This window comes from Trichophyton benhamiae (assembly GCF_000151125.1).
Source record: "Trichophyton benhamiae CBS 112371 chromosome Unknown Abenha-G-c-136h12.r1, whole genome shotgun sequence".
Classification (NCBI taxonomy): Eukaryota; Fungi; Ascomycota; class Eurotiomycetes; order Onygenales; family Arthrodermataceae; genus Trichophyton; species Trichophyton benhamiae.
This window is the reverse complement of record NW_003315078.1, coordinates 25,988-45,060: the sequence shown is the minus strand read 5'-3', so window position 1 is coordinate 45,060 and position 19,073 is coordinate 25,988. Positions and strand designations below refer to the sequence as shown.

The 19,073-nt window shown below is 50.6% G+C and overlaps 8 protein-coding genes across 8 annotated transcripts; 4 read left to right on the top strand and 4 right to left on the bottom strand.

Moving 5' to 3' along the window:
* Window positions 1-205: 205 nt before the first annotated feature.
* Window positions 206-2,084, top strand: ARB_03556 (uncharacterized protein; the record flags this gene model as incomplete). Its single annotated transcript, XM_003010158.1, has 4 exons — window positions 206-1,305; window positions 1,481-1,605; window positions 1,708-1,922; window positions 1,968-2,084. 4 exons carry the CDS (start codon window positions 206-208, stop codon window positions 2,082-2,084), a joined length of 1,557 nt encoding a protein of 518 aa, XP_003010204.1.
* A 1,027-nt stretch (window positions 2,085-3,111) lies between these two features.
* On the bottom strand, window positions 3,112-3,918 carry ARB_03555 (FKBP-type peptidyl-prolyl isomerase, putative; the record flags this gene model as incomplete). Its single annotated transcript, XM_003010157.1, has 3 exons — window positions 3,112-3,268; window positions 3,360-3,474; window positions 3,534-3,918. 3 exons carry the CDS (start codon window positions 3,916-3,918, stop codon window positions 3,112-3,114), a joined length of 657 nt encoding a protein of 218 aa, XP_003010203.1.
* Window positions 3,919-9,612: 5,694 nt separating this feature from the next.
* On the bottom strand, window positions 9,613-11,369 carry ARB_03554 (amino acid permease (Can1), putative; the record flags this gene model as incomplete). Its single annotated transcript, XM_003010156.1, has 2 exons — window positions 9,613-11,117; window positions 11,159-11,369. 2 exons carry the CDS (start codon window positions 11,367-11,369, stop codon window positions 9,613-9,615), a joined length of 1,716 nt encoding a protein of 571 aa, XP_003010202.1.
* Window positions 11,370-11,929: 560 nt separating this feature from the next.
* Window positions 11,930-12,370, top strand: ARB_03553 (uncharacterized protein; the record flags this gene model as incomplete). Its single annotated transcript, XM_003010155.1, has 1 exon — window positions 11,930-12,370. One exon carries the CDS (start codon window positions 11,930-11,932, stop codon window positions 12,368-12,370), a length of 441 nt encoding a protein of 146 aa, XP_003010201.1.
* A 499-nt stretch (window positions 12,371-12,869) lies between these two features.
* ARB_03552 (uncharacterized protein) lies at window positions 12,870-13,933 on the bottom strand (the record flags this gene model as incomplete). The annotated part of the gene is made up of 3 exons (XM_003010154.1): window positions 12,870-13,121; window positions 13,193-13,720; window positions 13,775-13,933. The coding sequence occupies 3 exons, from the start codon at window positions 13,931-13,933 to the stop codon at window positions 12,870-12,872; spliced, it is 939 nt and encodes a 312-aa protein (XP_003010200.1).
* A 697-nt stretch (window positions 13,934-14,630) lies between these two features.
* ARB_03551 (uncharacterized protein) lies at window positions 14,631-15,668 on the top strand (the record flags this gene model as incomplete). Its single annotated transcript, XM_003010153.1, has 1 exon — window positions 14,631-15,668. One exon carries the CDS (start codon window positions 14,631-14,633, stop codon window positions 15,666-15,668), a length of 1,038 nt encoding a protein of 345 aa, XP_003010199.1.
* A 309-nt stretch (window positions 15,669-15,977) lies between these two features.
* ARB_03550 (uncharacterized protein) lies at window positions 15,978-17,328 on the top strand (the record flags this gene model as incomplete). Its single annotated transcript, XM_003010152.1, has 3 exons — window positions 15,978-16,532; window positions 16,554-16,764; window positions 16,961-17,328. 3 exons carry the CDS (start codon window positions 15,978-15,980, stop codon window positions 17,326-17,328), a joined length of 1,134 nt encoding a protein of 377 aa, XP_003010198.1.
* Window positions 17,329-17,380: 52 nt separating this feature from the next.
* On the bottom strand, window positions 17,381-18,896 carry ARB_03549 (uncharacterized protein; the record flags this gene model as incomplete). The annotated part of the gene is made up of 2 exons (XM_003010151.1): window positions 17,381-18,201; window positions 18,260-18,896. The coding sequence occupies 2 exons, from the start codon at window positions 18,894-18,896 to the stop codon at window positions 17,381-17,383; spliced, it is 1,458 nt and encodes a 485-aa protein (XP_003010197.1).
* Window positions 18,897-19,073: the final 177 nt, after the last annotated feature.

The window sequence follows — 19,073 nt, the reverse complement described above, 5'->3', positions numbered from 1 at the left end:
TCAAAAACTGCTTTCATTCTTTATACGAGTCAGCGAGCAATGAAACGCATCTCATCTAATGAGGCTGAGATGGCCGGGATCAGGCATCGTCGTATACTCTAATATCAACCTCCAGTCCGTCCATCATCACCACCACCATCACCAAGCCATACACAGATATCTAATGGATATATAGATATAAATATAGATATAGATATAGATCACGATGACAGACTGGACCCCAGAGACGCTCCTCTCGCACCTCTCCTACGGCTACTCCCTCAAGGACCTGCCGCCCCCGCAGCGCATCCCATCCACCCGCCTCGCCCGCGAAGCCACAGCCATCTCATCCTCCTCCATCGGCACCCTCGACGCCCTCCCGCTCGAACTCCTGCACCTCATCCTCGAGCAAACCGACATCCTCTCCCTGCTGCGCTTCGCCCGCACCTCGCTGCGCGCCAAATCCGTCCTCTCGTCGCTGCACGCCTACAACTTCCTGCTCGCCCACGCCCCAGACGCCCTCAGACAGCTCGCCCTCGCCAACCTCCTCGCAGCCCACGAGACCCGCTCGCTCTACACCGCGCTGCTCTCAACCGCCTGCTCGTCCTGCCTCCAGCCCTCGCGAGCAACTCACTTCTACCTCCCCTCGGCCCAACGAATCTGCTATTCCTGTCGCACGCTCAACCCGGGCCTATGGCTGATCCCGCTGTCCTTCGCCAGACGCTGTTTCAGGCTCGGCGCTTCATCCACCGCAAAGCTTCCCCTGCTTCACTTCCGGCCTGACACCATCATCACCTCCGGCAACCGCAAGCACAAGCACAGGCGCAAGTCCGAGCCGTGCGTGTCGCTTCGTGACGTGCGCCGGCTCGCGGAGAAGGTGCATGGTTCCATGGAGGAGGTATACCGGCTGCAGACCAAGGGCGGCATGCACGCTTCCTGTCTGATGGAGGCGTACTTGATGCAGTTCCTACGAGACGCGCCCTGCCAGCCCTTCACCCCGTTCCTGCTAGCGTCGACGGGCTGGTGGGAGGAGATTTCAGAGTACCTTGCTCGTCTGCTGGATGACCTGGGCGTGGTGGGCAGGGAGTGTGTGCCGTTGCCGTGGCCTGATGCCACCATGGTGGTGCCTTCGTCCGCTTCTACTTCTACTTCTACTTCTTCATCTTCATCTTCCTCTTCAGCTGGAGATGATGATGTTATGGAGGGGTACTGGTGTCAGGGCTGCTCGAAGCTGGCCATGTGGTATCTGCAAGGCAGGATAGAGAGAGAGGTGTGTTCGACGTTGGTGCCTGGTGTGTCTGATGGGTTTGAAACCATCAAGGCCCTGTACGCGCTGGCTATGCGGGTCCGCTCAAAGGACGAGTTCTGGCGCCATATCGCTACTTGCTATGCCGTGCAGCAGAACATGCCGGACATCAGGCTGGTGTTGGGCCAGCTACATCTAAGGTGATGATGATTAGATTAGATTTGCTTTTACCGAACCGTGGGTTGTCGTTAATAGTCTATTCATTCTCCTCTCACTTGTTTTTTTTTTCCCCTGGATAATCATTAACTACCATGAACTCTACCAGCTCGGCTATACATTTGTCTTTCTCTTTATTTTGGTTACCGTTATCGGCAACCAAGGTGTCTTCGTGTCTTCAGCCTGTACTCAGCAACCGGATCCCGAAATACTGACGCAACAGTTCAAATTAGAATGCCGGTGGCAAGGAGGTCATTAATTCATAGATATTAAGAACAAGACAGGTAAGTCATCAAACAGAGCGCTTTTCTTCTTCAAAAGGCGGACAAAAGGGAAAAAAAGCATGAGAACCGAAGAGCAGGAACCAGAGTACGCAGTACGAAGTAGTCGGCATATAGACGGAAAAGATAAAAGTAAAAAACCAGTCGGGAAAAGAGAAAACAAGAAGGGAAGCCAAATCATTCGCTGGGAAGAGATGGAAGTATGAAGGAGAGTCGGGAGTAGCATGAAGTCATCGCGGCATAAGCATGAGAAGTATGAAAAAAAAAAAAAAAGAAAAAGAAAAGAAAGCAATGCGGATAAAGAAAAGAAGAAGAGAAAGCCGCCCCATGAGACGGCCAAGGACGAGCAGACCAGGGGCTGAAGAAGAGTGGCAGGAGTACACGACGAGCACACCAAACTGCCTGCGCGGGTAGCAGGCTTAAAGTGAGGATTAGTCGTAGAAGATCGTTCTGGCCGCCGATGACCATGCGGCGGGATGCAGTCTTGCCTTTCCGAGATCCTTCCTCGGCTTGCTCACTGGCTTAGTTTCGTCTGCTGATGCCTTTAAGTTCGACCTCGCTGTGACGGGTTTGATTGTAAGCAGATGTATCAAAACATGCATGCATGCATGCGCTGGGTCGGGATAGATAGTCAAAAAACGGATGGGCAGGCGCGTATTTCGTACATGCACGGGAGACGGGATAGGTCGGAAAGACGAATAGAAATACAGAAGTCAAGACGAGGCATACTCCGGAAAAGCGCAAAAATGAGGAACGAGGAAGGCATGTAAGAAAGAGAAGAAAGGGGAAGAAGCAAAAAAAAAAAAAAAAGGGTGCGGGTTCAGTTCGGGGAGATCATGGTATATTCTCCGTCTTTCAAATAAAAGGACCCATAATGTTAATAGGGAAAATGGAAAAGAAAAGAAGAAGGTCGATAAGACTGAAAAAATCGAGAGTAGGGCAAGGATAACAACCCCCCTCCAGGACTCTGACTGCATCGCTGTTCTCGTCCAATGTGAGGTGCAGAAGAGGGACCCAGCAGGGGATGCAGGATGCAGGTATCGAGGGGGGTGGGATACGGTATGAAGGGCAAACGGGGGAAGGGAGCAAGGGCAAGCAGACAGGTATGGAACAGTTCATCGACACAGCAGCAATGGGATTAAAAGAAAATCAAGTACACGTATTGGGGAAACGGATGCTCGTCCTCGACTTCTCTTGGGATCCTAGGGAAGGGGAGTAAAAAAAAAAAAAACATCTGATAGAACTTACAAGACAAGAGTAGAGTTCGGTGGTATTAGTCCGGGGAAGCCACTAAGAAAACACACCACAAGAATCAGCCGAATTAGTTGTTACCAGCGCCACGCAGCCTGACATGTAACTCGTCTTGTTGGGCACAGTATTCTCTCCCTTTCATTTGCCGCCCTTTCTCTTCTTATCCTGCCGGACAGCCAGAGAAGGGGTCGGGCAAATAAAAGGGGGCAGAGCTAGCAAAGGGTGGCCCTGGGAAAACAGCGCAATGGGGGCAAGAGATGGGAAAAGGCCATACCGGTCGCCGTATGCATAGTCCCTGGACGCCAATCGTTGTTAGCCATGATACGTGGACAAAAGGGGAGAGGGCAATATGTCCGTCCATATTGTATTATATATTAAATACTTACCCGCTAATGGTCAGTATGCACTTCTCGCCAACTGTCATATTCATCACGCCTTCGTCCCATCCTGTGCAGTAGAAGGCTGAGGTTAGGGACTTGGACATCGGGAATGCCTGCTGTACTGGACTACAAGACCAGCCAGAGAAGGGCCAGCCAGCGTCTATCAGTGTCTCTCCATACCTCGAATGACCTTGCCGATACCGATTGGAGTCTTGAACTCTCCTCGATCTTGTGACGAATCGAACCTGGAAATAAAGCGAACATGCATGAGCTGACTAGTCATCCAAGGCCAAGTTTTTTTATTTTCGGTTTCGTCTTCTTCTTCTTCTTCTTCTTCTCTTTTTTTTTTTTTAATTCCAATCATACGACTTTTTATTTTTCTCATCCCCATAGACAAGACCAAGTTAGACATGAAACGGAAGTTGACATACTGTTTGCCCATGTTATGAAATGTAGATCGGCTAGGGTCGTAGAGGCATCCACGATAGTCGATTATCACCTCGTCTCCCTTGGTAGGTCGGTCAACTCCGTTGCCGCTTCGAAGAATTGTCTTGGTAACACCCATGCTGGCTATCTTGTAATTGCAAGGAGTGGTTGCTGATATCGCTTGGGTTCTGGGTCGTCGTAGGTGGCGTGGGTATTGGGTAGCTCTCTCCTCCTTAAGAGTGCAAGTGTTCGCAATTGACAGCGAGTATAATTAATGATTAAAGAAGGATATACAGCGAGGGAAACAGCGAACAGATTGAGAGGCAATTAGATGAAGGTGAGGGGGAGCAGAAGTGTATATTTTGCTGAGAACCAGGTTCAATTGAACGCTCACGCGCTACAATGAAGTGTGATGTAGCTAGGAGAGAGACGAACGAAGGGATGAAAGGGAGACAGCTTTAGAGATATGACGACGGAGTCAGAGGTCCAGGCGACATGCTACTCTATATATCTCCGACCTTGCTCTCACGCCTAGCTCGGTCTTTTTTTTTATTTTTTTCCTTTTTTTTTTTCAAGTTGCCCCGTCCTTTTTTGCAGTGTCTCGCTCTTTTGCCTACATATTCAGATTCATGCTGGATACGTAACGAGCGAATGACAGGGAACAGGCTAGACGGGTTGGGTGGATGGGCGCCCACCTGCTGAAAGCCAAAAGTCTGGGGCAAGTCGACAGTAACTTAGTTAGTCGAACAGCCGCAGGGTTTAGGATGAGGTAGGTACATTCCCAATCCTAAATTTCGTTTGTTCCAGACAGGAATCCACCGGTGCGAACCTCGAGCTGATATTTATCAGTAACGAAGCCTTTCAAAGGTGTGTGTGCGAGGGAAACAGGAAAAGAAGAGCTCGGGTGCTCGCACAGATCCTACCAGTGGGTCGGTTGATAGTTATTTGAGCTTTTGAGAGGCCGGAAGAGAGATGGAGAGTCGGGCAAAACGTTTATTAGAGTTGGAAAAAGCAGAGCACCTGTTCAAGTGGGATTTGAAAAATTGAAGCTCACGATGAGGACATCCCACTGGAGGATGGGAGTTGAGAATTGCTTTTTCGCCCAAGCTCGTAGATGGGGGATATCAGCCCCATCAATACTATGCTGTCGATGTATGTATGTATGTATACTCCGTACGCTCTGTACAGTACTGGGTAGACATCCGGCCTGAAGAGGGAGGTCGTTAACGCTGCCACATCACCGGAGCATTGTGGTGGAGGCCGTCCCATGTCCCTGGCAGGATACTGGTCGAGCTTGCTCAGCCTGTCTTGCTGTCTTGCAGCTTGCTATCTTCTCCAAACCGTCAGCCGTTGATTGACTATAGCCATGAAACGGGGGTCACAAGCCAGCTCGACTCGACTCTACCTTATTTTTGCGTGTTGATCGGCCCATCCACGGCCATAGGCCACGAGATATACACGCATCCGGCCGGCTGTGCGCGTCATGGCAAAAGCAGGCCAGAAGGCAAAGGCGAAGGCGAAGGCGAAGGCGACGTCGTTGATGTTTGTTTGTTTGTTGTCTCTTTCTCGAGCTGCGGTTGAAGCTGAGGGACGTCGTCTTATTTCCTCTTTGGGAACAGGAAGAGGCCCCGGCGTCTCTTTTTCTTTTTTGGGCGGCCTTCAACTTCAACTTCAACTCCATCAACTCCAACTCCATCACAGCACAAAGCAGCGTTGACGACCAGCTGCGCCAGCTAGCTAACCGATACACCCACTCGAGCTGCCCGGAGAAACGCTGGAAAAGTGCTGTATACGCCAGCCAGCGGATCCCATACCCTAGTATCAACGAATGGTACGCGATGCCCGCGCCCAGCGCTAACTAAGTTACGCACGCTAATCACGCTACTGTAGGTGGTGCTGCCTCGACTCCCTCTCGGATCTTGAGTTGAGAATGCAGGCAGAGCAGGCCGTACCATCCATCGAGGGTGCTTGTAATGCTTGTGCTGCTTGTGCTCATGCGATAGTTATCGACTACCCCGGGTTGTTTTCGGACCCAGAGAATGGGGAGTTTTCAAACATCTGGCAGAGGTACATATTAGGTAGCCTTCAGGTCGCGGGATGTAAGTAACACCAGTCGCAGACACATCAATCGATAGTCCTGCCCCGGCTTGCATCCGTCCGTCTCGCTTTTTGTTTTCTTCTAGCTGCGTCCGTATCTCGTCCTTCGCTGGAGCCGCTAGAGCTTGCCGCCCTCCCCCACCGGTCATGATTTGCTCCTCTTGGGTCTCTCTGTACGCTGGACAGAGTATAAAAATGTGAACTGACCCCGGGCGTTCTAGATCGATGCCCACTTGATATTTTTAGTTTTGGACTGTGGCAGGGGGGGCTCGTTGTGGAAGTCACAAGCCAGTCAAGAAGGGCAAAAGATGTTTGAGAACACACACCCACACCCACAATTACAGCAGCAGAAATGGAGTCTCGGGGTCCTGCTGGATTCTCTTGGGGGTACATCTGTCGCTCATCGTATCGACCAGACATGTCGACTTAGCCCCGGGTCCTTGGCGAAGTCTCACCCCAGTTGCTGGATACATGCGCCAGTTGACGCAGCCACAGAAGCGATTGGGAATCACAGTCGACAGCTCGCCACTCCTTATCATCAACATCTGTATGGACAGAGTGTCTTCATGCTGGCTGGGGAAAGCATTCCCAAACTGGGATAATCAGACAACCAGGAAGAGGAGACGGGGGGAAAAAAAGAACGAAAACGAAAATGAAAATCCAACCATTTGTGCATCCACATCGGTGCCTGCAACATTCGCTGAATTGTTCAATCCATGCACCTATCCATGGCCCATAACTAGTATGATTTCACTGGAGGTGGTTCTCCATTTTTAGCTGTTGGTCACACGGACCCCCCTACACCATGATCTACAGATGGCCCCTACAAAAACGAGTCGTGGCAGGAATCAAAAAACCACGCTCTTCCTGTCGTTAGTTTGTGTTGACTAACCCCAGAACTAACTAGCTAGTTAGTATGTTATCGATAAAACTAGGCTCAAGGAGGGGCCATGGCATGTATCTCGTCTCGATTTTGAGACCAGTTGCGCGTGCTCTTCCCGCAGTCGAAGTGTGCTGGTACATCGACGATTACACTGACTTGATCTGTGTACTTAGACACCCGTGCTTGCGTGTTCTCTAGATCCCCGAGCCGGCATGTGCTGCAGACCCAACTGTCCTGACAGGGAAGTTAGAAAGGTTCGCTACACTCTGGATACATCTCCATAGGGTGGAGGAGGGCGGGGACCACAAATCCCCTGACTATCCGTAACTCCCTGTCTTTATCCTATTTTGCCCTTTTGATTTGGCCTCTCAATCCATCACTAATCATACTCTTACCTAGTTAACTAACTCGTTACCCTACCCACTCGATCAAGCTAACTATAGTAGCATACGGACCTGGAAGATTAGGTTCACTCTCAACGCAAAGAAGGATCCCCAAGGTTGTTATTTCAGTTTGTACAAATGTTTTTGCTAGATTCCACACTTTATTCAACGATAAAGAATCAAAATGTGTGCTTTAGGTGAGCTGCTTAATTGCACCCCGAACAACCAGCCGCTTCCCCTGAGTTTTTTTCCCTTTGTCCGGAGCTGCAGTATGCATGCATCGGACGCCATTCCATCCTCCTAGAGTCTCGCAGGGACAAATAATAGTTATGTCTACATCCTCCGCGATTTACGGAACGCAAAGATGCAGAGATACTTCGTATACGAGCCGCACTTGGGCCTACATGGTCTCTACACGAAGTTGACAGCATGCAAACGATCCATACGAATGCAACGGGTTTATAGATATCGATCAGGGCTGAAGAGCAAACGCCATCCCCCATCCATCAACTTCCCTGGCCGGTCAGATCCAGAATATGTGTTATCATGTAGTAACACCGCCCTATCTTCAACCATCCCATGGGAAGCATCCGGGGAGACGTCTCCCTCGAATCCGAGCACAACTGCAGGATCCTTTGATCTCAGGGTAAAACTAAGATACATAGAAATGCCTAAACGAGAGTATGTATCAGCATCTCATAAGGGTCCGGGATCAAATGCAAGCCACCTCATCAACTTGACAGGCATATACAATAGTCAATATATGTTTATGCACAATTTCTCGTCTTTCACGGAATGGGTGTATACAGGTTAGTCTAAAAGGAGTAAATCTGTGCCCGTTAATCGAGGTTATCACATTTATAGCGTCCGTCTCCACGGCCTGGACACTCCAACACTCCGACCAGGCTTGCATTCGCGTTGTTTTCTCCTTCTTTGTGGTCTATCATCCGGTTCCCTCTGGAGGACCCCATAAACCTACATGGTACTAATTACGGATTTGTCTCGCGTCCTCGAAGCCTCTTCCGATATTAACCTCTACACGGGGAGTACGATGCAAGTAATAAAGCGCTCAGGCATCATCTGAGTTGCTCCCTTGTTGGCTTCTGCCCAAACAGAACGGCTCACAGCATTGTTGATCTCTGGTTGTTTTCTCCATCGGGTGGATGATTGATCATCATGACTACGACTTACAGACATCGCTATACCCGCCTTCACCCTTGACATTAATGCCGTCTCCCACCGTTCCCCTCCACCCCTCCCTTCTATCCGCAGACTCGGCCCGCATGGAGATGCTTGACAGAAGCCTCTAGATCGCGGCCGGGAGACGGGTGGCAGCCGGCTGAAACTAAAATCAAAAGCGGTAATACATCACGCTTCCGCAAGCTGCACCTAGATATGCAGTGTTATTGCCTCCCATCAAATCCACAAAAGCGGAAGCGAGGGAAATAGTTATTATCGTAATTCGGGGATTCAACCCTGCTGGCTATGAGGGCTGGTTGATGCGATGAGTATACCAATGGACCCGGTTGGCGCTTTGAGTGCCTGTCAAACCAGCATTCAAAGACGACAGTGAGATCCAGAATTTGTAATGGGGCTGAAAGGACAGGAGGGTCAAGGGGATGGGGGAAGCGAGTCGTTTGTGGGATTTTTGTATATAGAAGGATCCCTCCCTGACGTGCGGGGACCTCCGTGGCCAGGTCAGTTGTGGACTCCTTGTGGGCAGATCTTGTGAATGGAGAGATTTGCCAACATACATAAGTAATATAGTCCTGCATCTTCTCGCGTGCCTTTTCATTCCCTTTCCACCGAGCTTGTGATAAGGCCTGCTTCAGGGCTGATCAAGGAGCTACATCTATCAAAGTGTAAAATCGGTATATAGTTATATATAATTTATATAACGTTGGGTCCGATCCATCAAGTTACTCCAGGGTATCTTCCTTGTATGTCCCCATACGAGACCCTTTTTTTTTTAAAACTCCTGATAGCCGCTGCTATTATTTCAAGTTGTGCAATTGGCCGTCTTAGGCGCTGTGATATAGTTCGATATCCCAACTAGAGATGATCGGTGTTGATCATCCGTAAATCGCACGCAAGGGGAAGGGCTGGTTCGGCGGCTGGCTGTGCGATCAGATCTGACGGCATATGCACCCGATATGCATAGGGCTCAGCGGCGGGTACTGCTTAAAATCAGGTTTAAGGGGTGGAGTCTGCATGGCAATGGCCATGGATTGTCCCTGAATAGACATGCTACATCTAGAATATCTTGGGATTCAAGTGTTTGGTAGGTAGAAAGGGGTCCGTTGAGTATGTATATATTGATAGATTCATTGGACATATAGACAGTAGGGGCAGCCAACCAACGTAACCAGGAAATAAAAAATATTATGACATGATAAAGCATGATGATCAGCTACCGCATGTATGCAAGGCAAAATCGAAAATAAAAAAAAAAAAAAGGCAAGGAAAAGCATTAACAGAACATTCGTGAAAGTCGGTGCTTGATTGCCGGTAGGAAGCCCTGTGGACCAGGATACTCAGTATCATCCCACTGTTCGGCATCACATTCCAGACGACCGGAGTCAATGTCAACTTCTAAGAGGTCAATGATCCTGGTGCGGAACCACAGCTTGTGGCCGACGAACAAGACAACGAAGAGGATCAAGCTGACGTATGCGATGAAGAAGTTGGAGGTATTCCAGGGAATAAAAGCGGTGAATCCCTGGGTGAGGATGATGAGGACTGTGAATCCTAGACCATAGTAGGCTAGGAAAGGTTGGAAGGGCGCCTTATATGGCAGTGACTCTCTGCTGATGCCACGGGCCGCAAGAGCGCGCATAAAACGGATGTGGCACCCGTTGATGCAGGACCAGGAGATGAAACCGGCGATACTGCTGATGTTCAGGAACCAGCCGAACACAGTTCCGCCGTTGTTAGAAAGGTTAAGGAATCCTAGGAAACCGATGGAGGAGGTAAAGAGGACCGCTAAGATCGGGACACCGCCTCTGGTGGTCTTTTTAAAGAAACTGGGAGCACACCTCTCGGTTGCGAGACCGACGACGATACGACTGCCACAGTAGACGTTTGAGTTGGCGGCTGAAAGCACGACGGTGAGCAGGACGGCGTTGATAATGTCTGGGAGCACCTTGACGCCGGCTAGCTTAGCTGCAATGACAAAGGGAGAGGCAGAAGCATCAGTGTTGCTGGAGAGGAGGTTCTCGTTGGTGTAGGGGATGAGGATGCCGATGAAGAAGACGGTCAGGACGAAGAGGAAGAGGATACGGTAGAAGGTCTTCTTGATGGCGGAGGGAACGGCCTTGCGGGGATTCTGTGTCTCTCCGGCAGCAATACCTACGAGCTCAGTGCCCTGGTAGGAGAAACCAGCCTGGACCAGGACGGACCAGAAGCCCAGGAACTTGCCTAGGGACACTCTGTGTTCTCCGATGACATCGAGCAAGTAAGGAGCGAATGCGCCTGGCTCACGCCAGTACTTGAATCCGATGTATCCCTGGTCACCCACGCCGGCATTGACGCAGATGGCAAAGAGCATGAATCCCACGACAGTAATGACCTTGATGGAGGAGAACCAGAACTCGACTTCACCGTAGAAATTGACGGGAAGCAAGTTAAGAGCTGTAATGAAGGCCCAGAAGACGCCGATGAAGATGGCCACAGACAGGTGAGGGGCCCAGAACTGTATGATCAGACCGGTAGCCGTGAGTTCGAGGGCGAAGGTGATGGCCCAAGAGAACCAGTATATCCAGCCCATAGCAAAACCCAGGCTGGGATCGACGAAGCGGGTAGCGTAGGAGGTGAAGGCACCGGGAATGGGGATGTAGGTTGCCATCTCGCCCAGCGAGGCAATGACTGAGAAGACGAGGGATCCCACAAAGGCATAGGCAATCAGAGCACCGGCAGGACCGGATTTCGCGACAGCAGAGCCGCTACCAATGAAGAGACCAGTTCCAATGGTACCACCTAGCCACAGTAGTGTTAGCTTGTCGATAAAACGTACATACAAGCCATGCGCCGTGCCATGCATATGCATGAAGGGGACAAAAAGAGAGGGGAGAAGGGTATCATACCGATAGCTATCATCTGCAAGTGTCGGCTCTTGAGTCTCCTCTTGAGCTCGACGCCGGCGGTGACGACATTGTGCTTTTCGATGTCAGCGCCAGCCTCTTTGGCGTAGGCATCGCTGGTCATCGTGATCTCGTCTGCTCGTCCCATGGTGAAGGTGAAGGCGACTCTCGTCGTCTCTCAGCATTCAACAGAGAACCAGCCCAGCAACAGCAGCAGCAGCAGCAACAAGCAGAAACAGGAAGAATAATAACACACTCCGTCAGGTAACCGAGGGGAGGATGGCGAAGTTTTTATGACTCTTTGCTTCCTCTTTGCTTTTTGGCTGTCAAGAAGTAGCAAAATCTCCACCAGGAGGAGATTTTTTATCAGCAGCCAGCCTGGGCAGAGATAGAGAGGGAGGAGAAGAGTTTTCCGACTCGACAGAGGCGCACAAGAGGACTCCAGAGATAAGTATTCCGTTAGTCGGAAAGGGAGAGAGGAAGACGAGCAGAGCCAGCAGCAGAAGCGGAGGAGGCTAAGGAAACCCCAGGCCTTGTCCGCCGGCCAAACCGTATCAAAGTAAAATGATGAAATATAGCTAGTCAAAAAGAAGGCAGCTCAGGTGGCGAACCCTGGCCGTGATCGCGACGGACTCGCAGGCTTTGGTCGATGGTTCGCTGTCGGACGCTCCGTCGTGAGCAGATGGGGGTGTCGATGGGGAGCTGTTGATGGAGATATTGATTTCGATGTTGAAGCGGCTGTATGGATTTGATATCAGCCAAAACGGCCGCTCAGTAGTTATGTCTTCAGCCGGACTCTTCTTCCTCTCGTCCTCCTTGCCGTCGCCGTCTTCGTCTGCTCCCTCATCTCTCTCTCTCTCTCTCTCTGGCGGCCATCTCATATGCAACCCTGCTAATGATGGCTTGGTGCTCATGGGCTCCTCCCATGTATCCTCGTATCCCCGGCCTTGCTCCCCCACAGGCTACTCGGCGTCGTTCGCTAATTCGTGCCCCCGTCTCACCGGCCACTGGATCCTTGCCCTCCCGTCCGAAATGCGTGACCTCCTACGCCCTTTGTTCTGGAGTCCTGCCCGCCGTCTGGTTGGCTGGGTTCAGGAGAACGGACAGGACGGTCTCTCGCCTGAGAATGCGGAGAAGAGATGGAGCTAAGCGTAGCGTCATTGACAGCGGCGTCTCCCCCCTCCCCCGGTCGTCCAGTAAGCATTACTATATTGTTATACCCCAGGGATGTTTTGGGTTGAGTTGGCCCTCTCTCGCACATTTAATTGACTCCTGATATCTGCATGGTTGCGACATGGTTGGTGCATCAGTCGGGTTCTCGTGCGTTGCGACTGCGGCTACGGCCTTTTTCTTTTGATTACGGGAAGCCACCCCCATGTCAGGAGAAGAAGAAAAACAGCCAAAAGAAAAGAAAGGAACAGGTCAAAAAACTCCCGATGGAAGCCAAAAGAAGCCTCTGATAGCCCTCTAGAAAAACTCTTTTACCTAATGGCACATGGAAAGGTGGTCGAAAGCCATTGTTCCAAGCGGGCTAATTAACCGGTGACGGCGCCCCTGGAGATGGTTGGCCGCCTCCCCTTAATTTTTTTTCGTTTCTTTCTTTTCCTTGTCTAGCAGAGTATGGAGTACGGAGTAGTGGTTGGTCGTTTTAACAGGTAGCATGTTTCCAGAAGTTCTCTTGCTCCAGGTCCTCCACACTGAGGCTGTGTAGCCTGGTATGGGGAAACCGACTGTCCGGGGTCTCTGCACACGAATCATCGGGGTCGTATCTCAGATAGTGTAATGTAGAGATGCCAGTGGAGCGCAGGAAGGCCAGCACACGATTGTAGTTCAGGCCTACCTGCTCCACGCCGTGACTATCATCGGAAAGGCAGAAGCGTCCCTTTCTCGCGATGAACTCCTGTAGACGCAAGCTGTTAGATAAGGACAAGCTGATAGAAAGGAAAGGAAAGGAAAAGGAGGGGTTGTTACCCTGCATATCTCAGCTTTGGGGTACGGCTCGCTCATCCCCTTACGCAGACTGGCCGAGTTCAATTCGAGCAGGCCGCCGTAGCCAGCAATGAAGTCGAGGTTCCGCAGTATCTTCTGCCAGACGTTTGGCCACCGGGTAAAGCTGCCGTCTGGCTCGTCGCTCTTCAGCCGTATCAGGTCCATGTGGCCGACGACCGGCGGCTTGAGCGCCTGCAGCATCGCCAGCTGGTCGTCGAAGTAGGCCTCAAACAGCTGCTCGTCCGTCCCGCCAGACAGCTCGCGCGCCTGGCGGTACGTAGGCCCGTCGTAGTCCACCGGAATCGTGTGAACATGGTGCACCGAGCCAACGAAGAAGTCAAACGGGAACCTCGCCAGCGACCGCTCGATCAGCGAGAGAGACGACGGCCGGATCCAGTCCGTCTCGAAGCCAATTGGGATGTTGATGGCCTGCTTGAACTTGTCGCGCAGCCTTAGCGCTTCCTGGAAGTACGCCGCCTCGTTCTCGAAGCATTCTTCCTCGGTGAAGGTCTGTAACCGGCAGAGTTAGCCCTCGTTCCTAGCAGGATACAGCTGGCGGCTTACCTCCTCCGGGTAGAAGTCTATCTTCTCGCGCGGCATGTGTTCGGACAGGCAGAAGACTCGCATCTCCTGTCCGATGGCCGTCTGGATGGTCTCCTCGAGCTGGTCTTTGGCATGGCCGGGGCAGAACTGGCCCGAATGGCTGTGATGAGAGAACGGCATCCCTCTATCTCTCTCTGTCTCTCTGTCTCTCACTATCTCCTGCCCGCCCTGTCTATCCGTCTGTCTATCTAATATCGATCTATGTCGGCTGGCCAAAGTACGCTTCATGAAACATCGCCGGCCGAGATGTTTCTGCTGGCTGGCTTCTTATATAGTTATAGTTTTCCGCTGCGGCGATTTCATGTGAGCTTCTTCGGGCCAAACTTCAGCATGATATACGTAAAAATATACAGATATCAACGTCTACCACTTGCTCGCTCTTATTTCGTCGGAGTAAAGGAGTCGATGGAACAGCGTCGTTTCAGCCTGTGATTTCCAATGGGACAGACATCTTTTCACCACGTGTGAGGCCAGCAAGGGGAGCCCGTTGCTAGTCGGATTCTCGATTCTTCTATCAAACGGCCGGATAGCTCGTCAAACCGGCCAGTACAGTCTGTTGCTCCTTTCGCCAGGGCCATCCCCGGCTCTCTCTCTCTCTCTCTCTCTTTTCGTCGGTGTATCAATATGGGAGAGGCGAAGATGTGCTCTCTCTTAGCTGTAGTTATGACCTGCATGAGCGTCTTAGCGCCTGCGTGGAGAGCCCCAAAGCGCCGGCAATAGTTACACCGGGAGTCGGTTGATAATCGACAGTGGAAATTGATCAGATACTCCTTCGACACTCCTTGTATGGAGTCGAATAGCTGAATGAACAGTACAGATGGACGATATCATTCGCATCTGCACCTACCATCGCCGCGACTTCGACCTGGCGGTTACCAGGCTGAATCCGCGAGTCCACGATGCGGTTCGAGACTCCCTGGCTCGTCCGTTCAACCGCCCGGCTGTCAAAACCCTTGGCCGAATGCAGGCTCTCCCCGTTGAGATCCTCTTTGAAATCTTGCTCTGCTTGGATCTGCGGTCTCTGTTCGTGTTCCGTCAAGTCAATCTCCGGGCTCGCCAGGTCGCCTCCGCCGTGCCTGGATATCAACCCCTGATAACGCATGCTCTCCAAGCCATATGCGTTATCCTACGCACCAAGATCGCGGCGTGGTACACATTGAAAGACGTCTTCAGTGTGCTCTGCACCCGAGACTGTCCCCAATGTGATGCCTTTGGCGGGTTTGTTTTCCTCCCTTTGCTCGAGAGGTGCTGCCTTCGCTGTCTTACCTCCTCTCCCCGATTCCGAGTCCTGCCAGCCGCAGAAATCAAGAAGCTACTCGGCATATCACAGGCACATCTACGCCAGTCGGTGCCGTTGCTGCATACCATTCCTGAAATATACTCCATGGACGAATCTTCCCGCAAAAGGAGAATGTATATCGTGGCCGTGAAGCAAGTATTCACTGCATATACGTTTCCTAGGACATCAGCGTCAGTAGCGGCCACAGCTCCTACAAACAGAGCCCACGCTGTTCTACGGTATATGGCTGGCACCACTCTACCGTATGTTAATGTAGAAAGTGGTGAGGTTCAGCGCGGCCTCTGCTGCTCAGGTTGTCAGATCCTAATTGAGGGCGGCACAACCCCAAATCCTACAGAAGATCTCGCGAGGCGGGACTGTGTATATTCGAAGACTGGTTTCCTCGACCATTTCCCACACTGCCCCGAGGCTCAAAAGCTGTGGAAGCGCAGCAAAGAAGGCAAGGTAGCCGTAAAGCTGCCAATGTCTATTATCCGAGGAGGCTATTTTAGCGAAAGAGATGTTGTCATGTCATTTAGCAAGGGAAAATATTCCGATCTGCAGGCAGTTAACTAACTTGCCTTAGGCTTTACTGGAAGCTCCTAACTGTTATGTCGAGTCGTGTGGTTCGCAGACTCGACTCGGGCTGGACGGCGTGTATGTTGAACTTATCTCAAGTGAGCCTGACGAGCGTACCCGTCCTAGCCCAGGTGGTGCACAAGCTTCTTCGAATCCTCCTGGAGACCATCTGAGGGCCTGATATTACGAAAGGTAGGCATTCTCTCAATAACTACCAAGCACGAAAGGCTTCAAAAATTTCATTCTAAATTCGGTTCCTGCTTTCCAGGATGGAGTGCCATCAGTCTATGGCAGTCCTAGTTATCGATGGAAGTTTGTAGCAAGGACGACAGCGAACACCGACTATTGATTGATGGAAAGGTGAAATACACCACTATTTCTCCGCACACATATGACAGAAGCACTCTCTCTGCTCCTCTGCAATCGCTACCGGCCCTACCAAAGGCCAAAGAATGGAACACGGCATATATCAGCCGAGACCCATCCACCTCTGAACTGGAGACTAGATTTTCGAACCGCGAGCTGGTCGGAGTGCATGAAATCTGGCATCCCAATTCCGTGGACTGCTTGACGTTAACCAGAGTCAAACAGCTTTCTGCAAATGCTTCAGAGGTCACTGTTTCTGGGGACCGGGACCCCGATGCTTCGACATCTTTAAGCCCGCAAGCCACTGCAATTCTCAAAATCGCCCGATTTGAATGGGAAATACCACGCATCGTACAGGAGACCAGAGCTTACAGGCTACTAGAAGGGAGCGGATTGGCCACACGGTTTCTCGGCCATGTCTATGAGCATGGGCGAGTGATTGGGCTCCTGGTGGAGAAAACCGAAGGGCGCGAGGCATCGATTGGAGACCTTCTAGTTTGCAAAGATGTTGTTTAGCAGTTTCATAAGCTTGGTTTGCTGCATGGAGATGTCAACAAGTACAATTTCATTATTCACAGCGGGACTGCAAAGTTGATTGATTTCGAAAATAGCAGGGCACATCTGGATGACTGCTCAGCTATGCAGTCTGAACTCCTTGGAGACTCAACTGCAGGAAAAGACTGGGCGTGGTGGAGGATTCATGTCTATAGAAAACCCAAGTTGATTTGTAACCATCATTCATTACGCAGTGAGGAAATGTGGCTCCTGCGCCTGTTCCCACCATGCAGTATTCTGGAGATCGCATCCTCTTGGCTACGGACGAGTTCCTTGGTTTATGCAATTACTAATATAGCATATAGTTATACCTTATTATAATATAAGGAAGTCTGCTATACTTGGCGGGCGTTCTTATGATTGAGCAGTATTGGCCGCATATACTCTTAGGTATCTGCAGCTATTTGTTCGGAAGAGGGCGCCAAGCTTCGTCCTTACTCCGAATATCCATGCAGACAAAGAGAGAGGTAACAGAATAATGGCCATTTCCCTCGTACTAGTCGGCAATTCCATCTTCGGCTACTTTCAAAGCTTCCTGCACTTCCTCTTGGGTGCCGTTATCCGGCACTTCTATTGTCGTCACGATGGCATGGGTTCCTTTGGAGTGCTTCTCCATCCAGTTTTTTTCCACGAAATGGGAATTTTGTTTCAGGGTTCAGAGATCCTCATCATGATCATCGAAAGGAAAATGATTGCTAATGGCTTCCCGCTCCAGTTCAGTGGTAGAATGCTCTAGAAGTCCTGCCTTGATGATTCGTGCAATATCCCTTGACCTTTCAAGGTGCTCATCATCGGGAACCCACCCCACTGAGTCGACATTCGCGCAAGCCTTCATTTCCGTAAACTCTTGTAGCTTTTCTTGTTCCTGCGCAAAGTCTGTCACGCATTTGTTTGAGAATTTCTTCCCGAGTAAATTGGACAGGGCAGTTAACCACGTTTGGGTATGATGACTTTTCAAGAGGCATTGGCCATTTCTCGTATGCTTCAATCATTGCGTGTTTGAGGGATAATGTATCCCCTTCCCAGGGAGCCCCAGCTAAGGTGAAAAGCTTTGCTCGAAGCATTGAGTTATAATTTCTCAACGCGTCAAAATGGTCAGGTAGTTGCTTCATCGTCAAAGCAGCATAGTAAAAGTGGGCTATCTGTTTCCGCATAGTTTCCTTTATAGATTCCTGTTCAGCCTCGCTCAGTGTATCGAAATTCTCAGGCCGTTTAACCATAGGTGTTGCAAGTCTTTCTGACACGGGGTCACCCCAGTTCTGGAAGTAAGATGGTATGTTTGCGCATAAACCGAGAGGTAAAACGGCTGCATGTTGCCAATCAATGACTCCTACTATTTCGTTTTCCGAATTAACCAAGATGTTGTTAGGTGAAAAATCTGGGTGTCGGAGGACCGGCCGAGCGAAAGGGTGTTCTGCTGGTATTTCTAAGTAAGGAGCAAGTTGCAGGTATTGCGACAATACTTGGACGTGGGCAGTCGGCGTCATTTCTTTTAATTTGTGCAATTCGCGCAGGTACCGCTCGACATGGAGGCGAGGCTTTCCAAAGTCTTTACAGAATCGAATCTCACGTTTTGCTGGAGCTTCAAAGCACTTTGAAAACGTTTCCCCTATCCCCAATGATTAGCAATTTTGGCTAGGGAGAGAAAGATAAGCAGGGTGTAGTACATGGGCCACGATCGACGTCTAACGATTCTCGTTCCTTATACCACCATTCATACTGCGCAATAGGGCCAACGGCTATATCATCGGCAGTGGTCTGTTCGGGTAATAGCACATTGGGTTCCGATGATGTGAGATCTTTACGGTAGTATAAGCTGCCGCTTGCGGGGAATGTAATAGACATGAACCGCGTCTCGACCGCGACAATCTGCTTCATAATTTCGGCGCGAGTCTTATTACCAATGGTAAACCACCGGTCTCCGAGAGGGCTACCGTTGATTTTTTCTAAAAGTAGATATTCAGCGCCAACGGAGTTTGAATTGCTTGCAGAATAGCCAAGAACCCTTGGAACTGGTAAACCACGCGAGTGTAGTAGGCCAAGGGTAGCAGCTTCACTGGCAACGGCAAAGCGCTTTGGTACCATCGAGTGGTAAGGAATCCTGGCAAGAACCGTATAGCCGTCTTTGAACGTAGCTTGAAGTACACGGTTAAAGCCACCTTCTGCGAGTTTCGTTATCGAGATAAGATCAGATTCCGGTCGACCGGTAGATTGGCATATGACGGTAGCTAGAGCATCATGATTAAACTGCACATGGCGTTCTGCAAGACGAAGCTGCTCGTTGAACCTATAATAGTCGACCATTAGATATTTTATTTTAACATGATGCTGTGGATAATTCTTACAAGAATCGACCAGACGTGTACTCAAACAGCTCCGGATTGCTGCTTTGGGTACCCACTGTCCTTATAGCTTGATGGCGTCCTGGCGCAAATAACTGTAAGAACGACCGAAGCCACATCCTCTTACCTGAGGAATCAC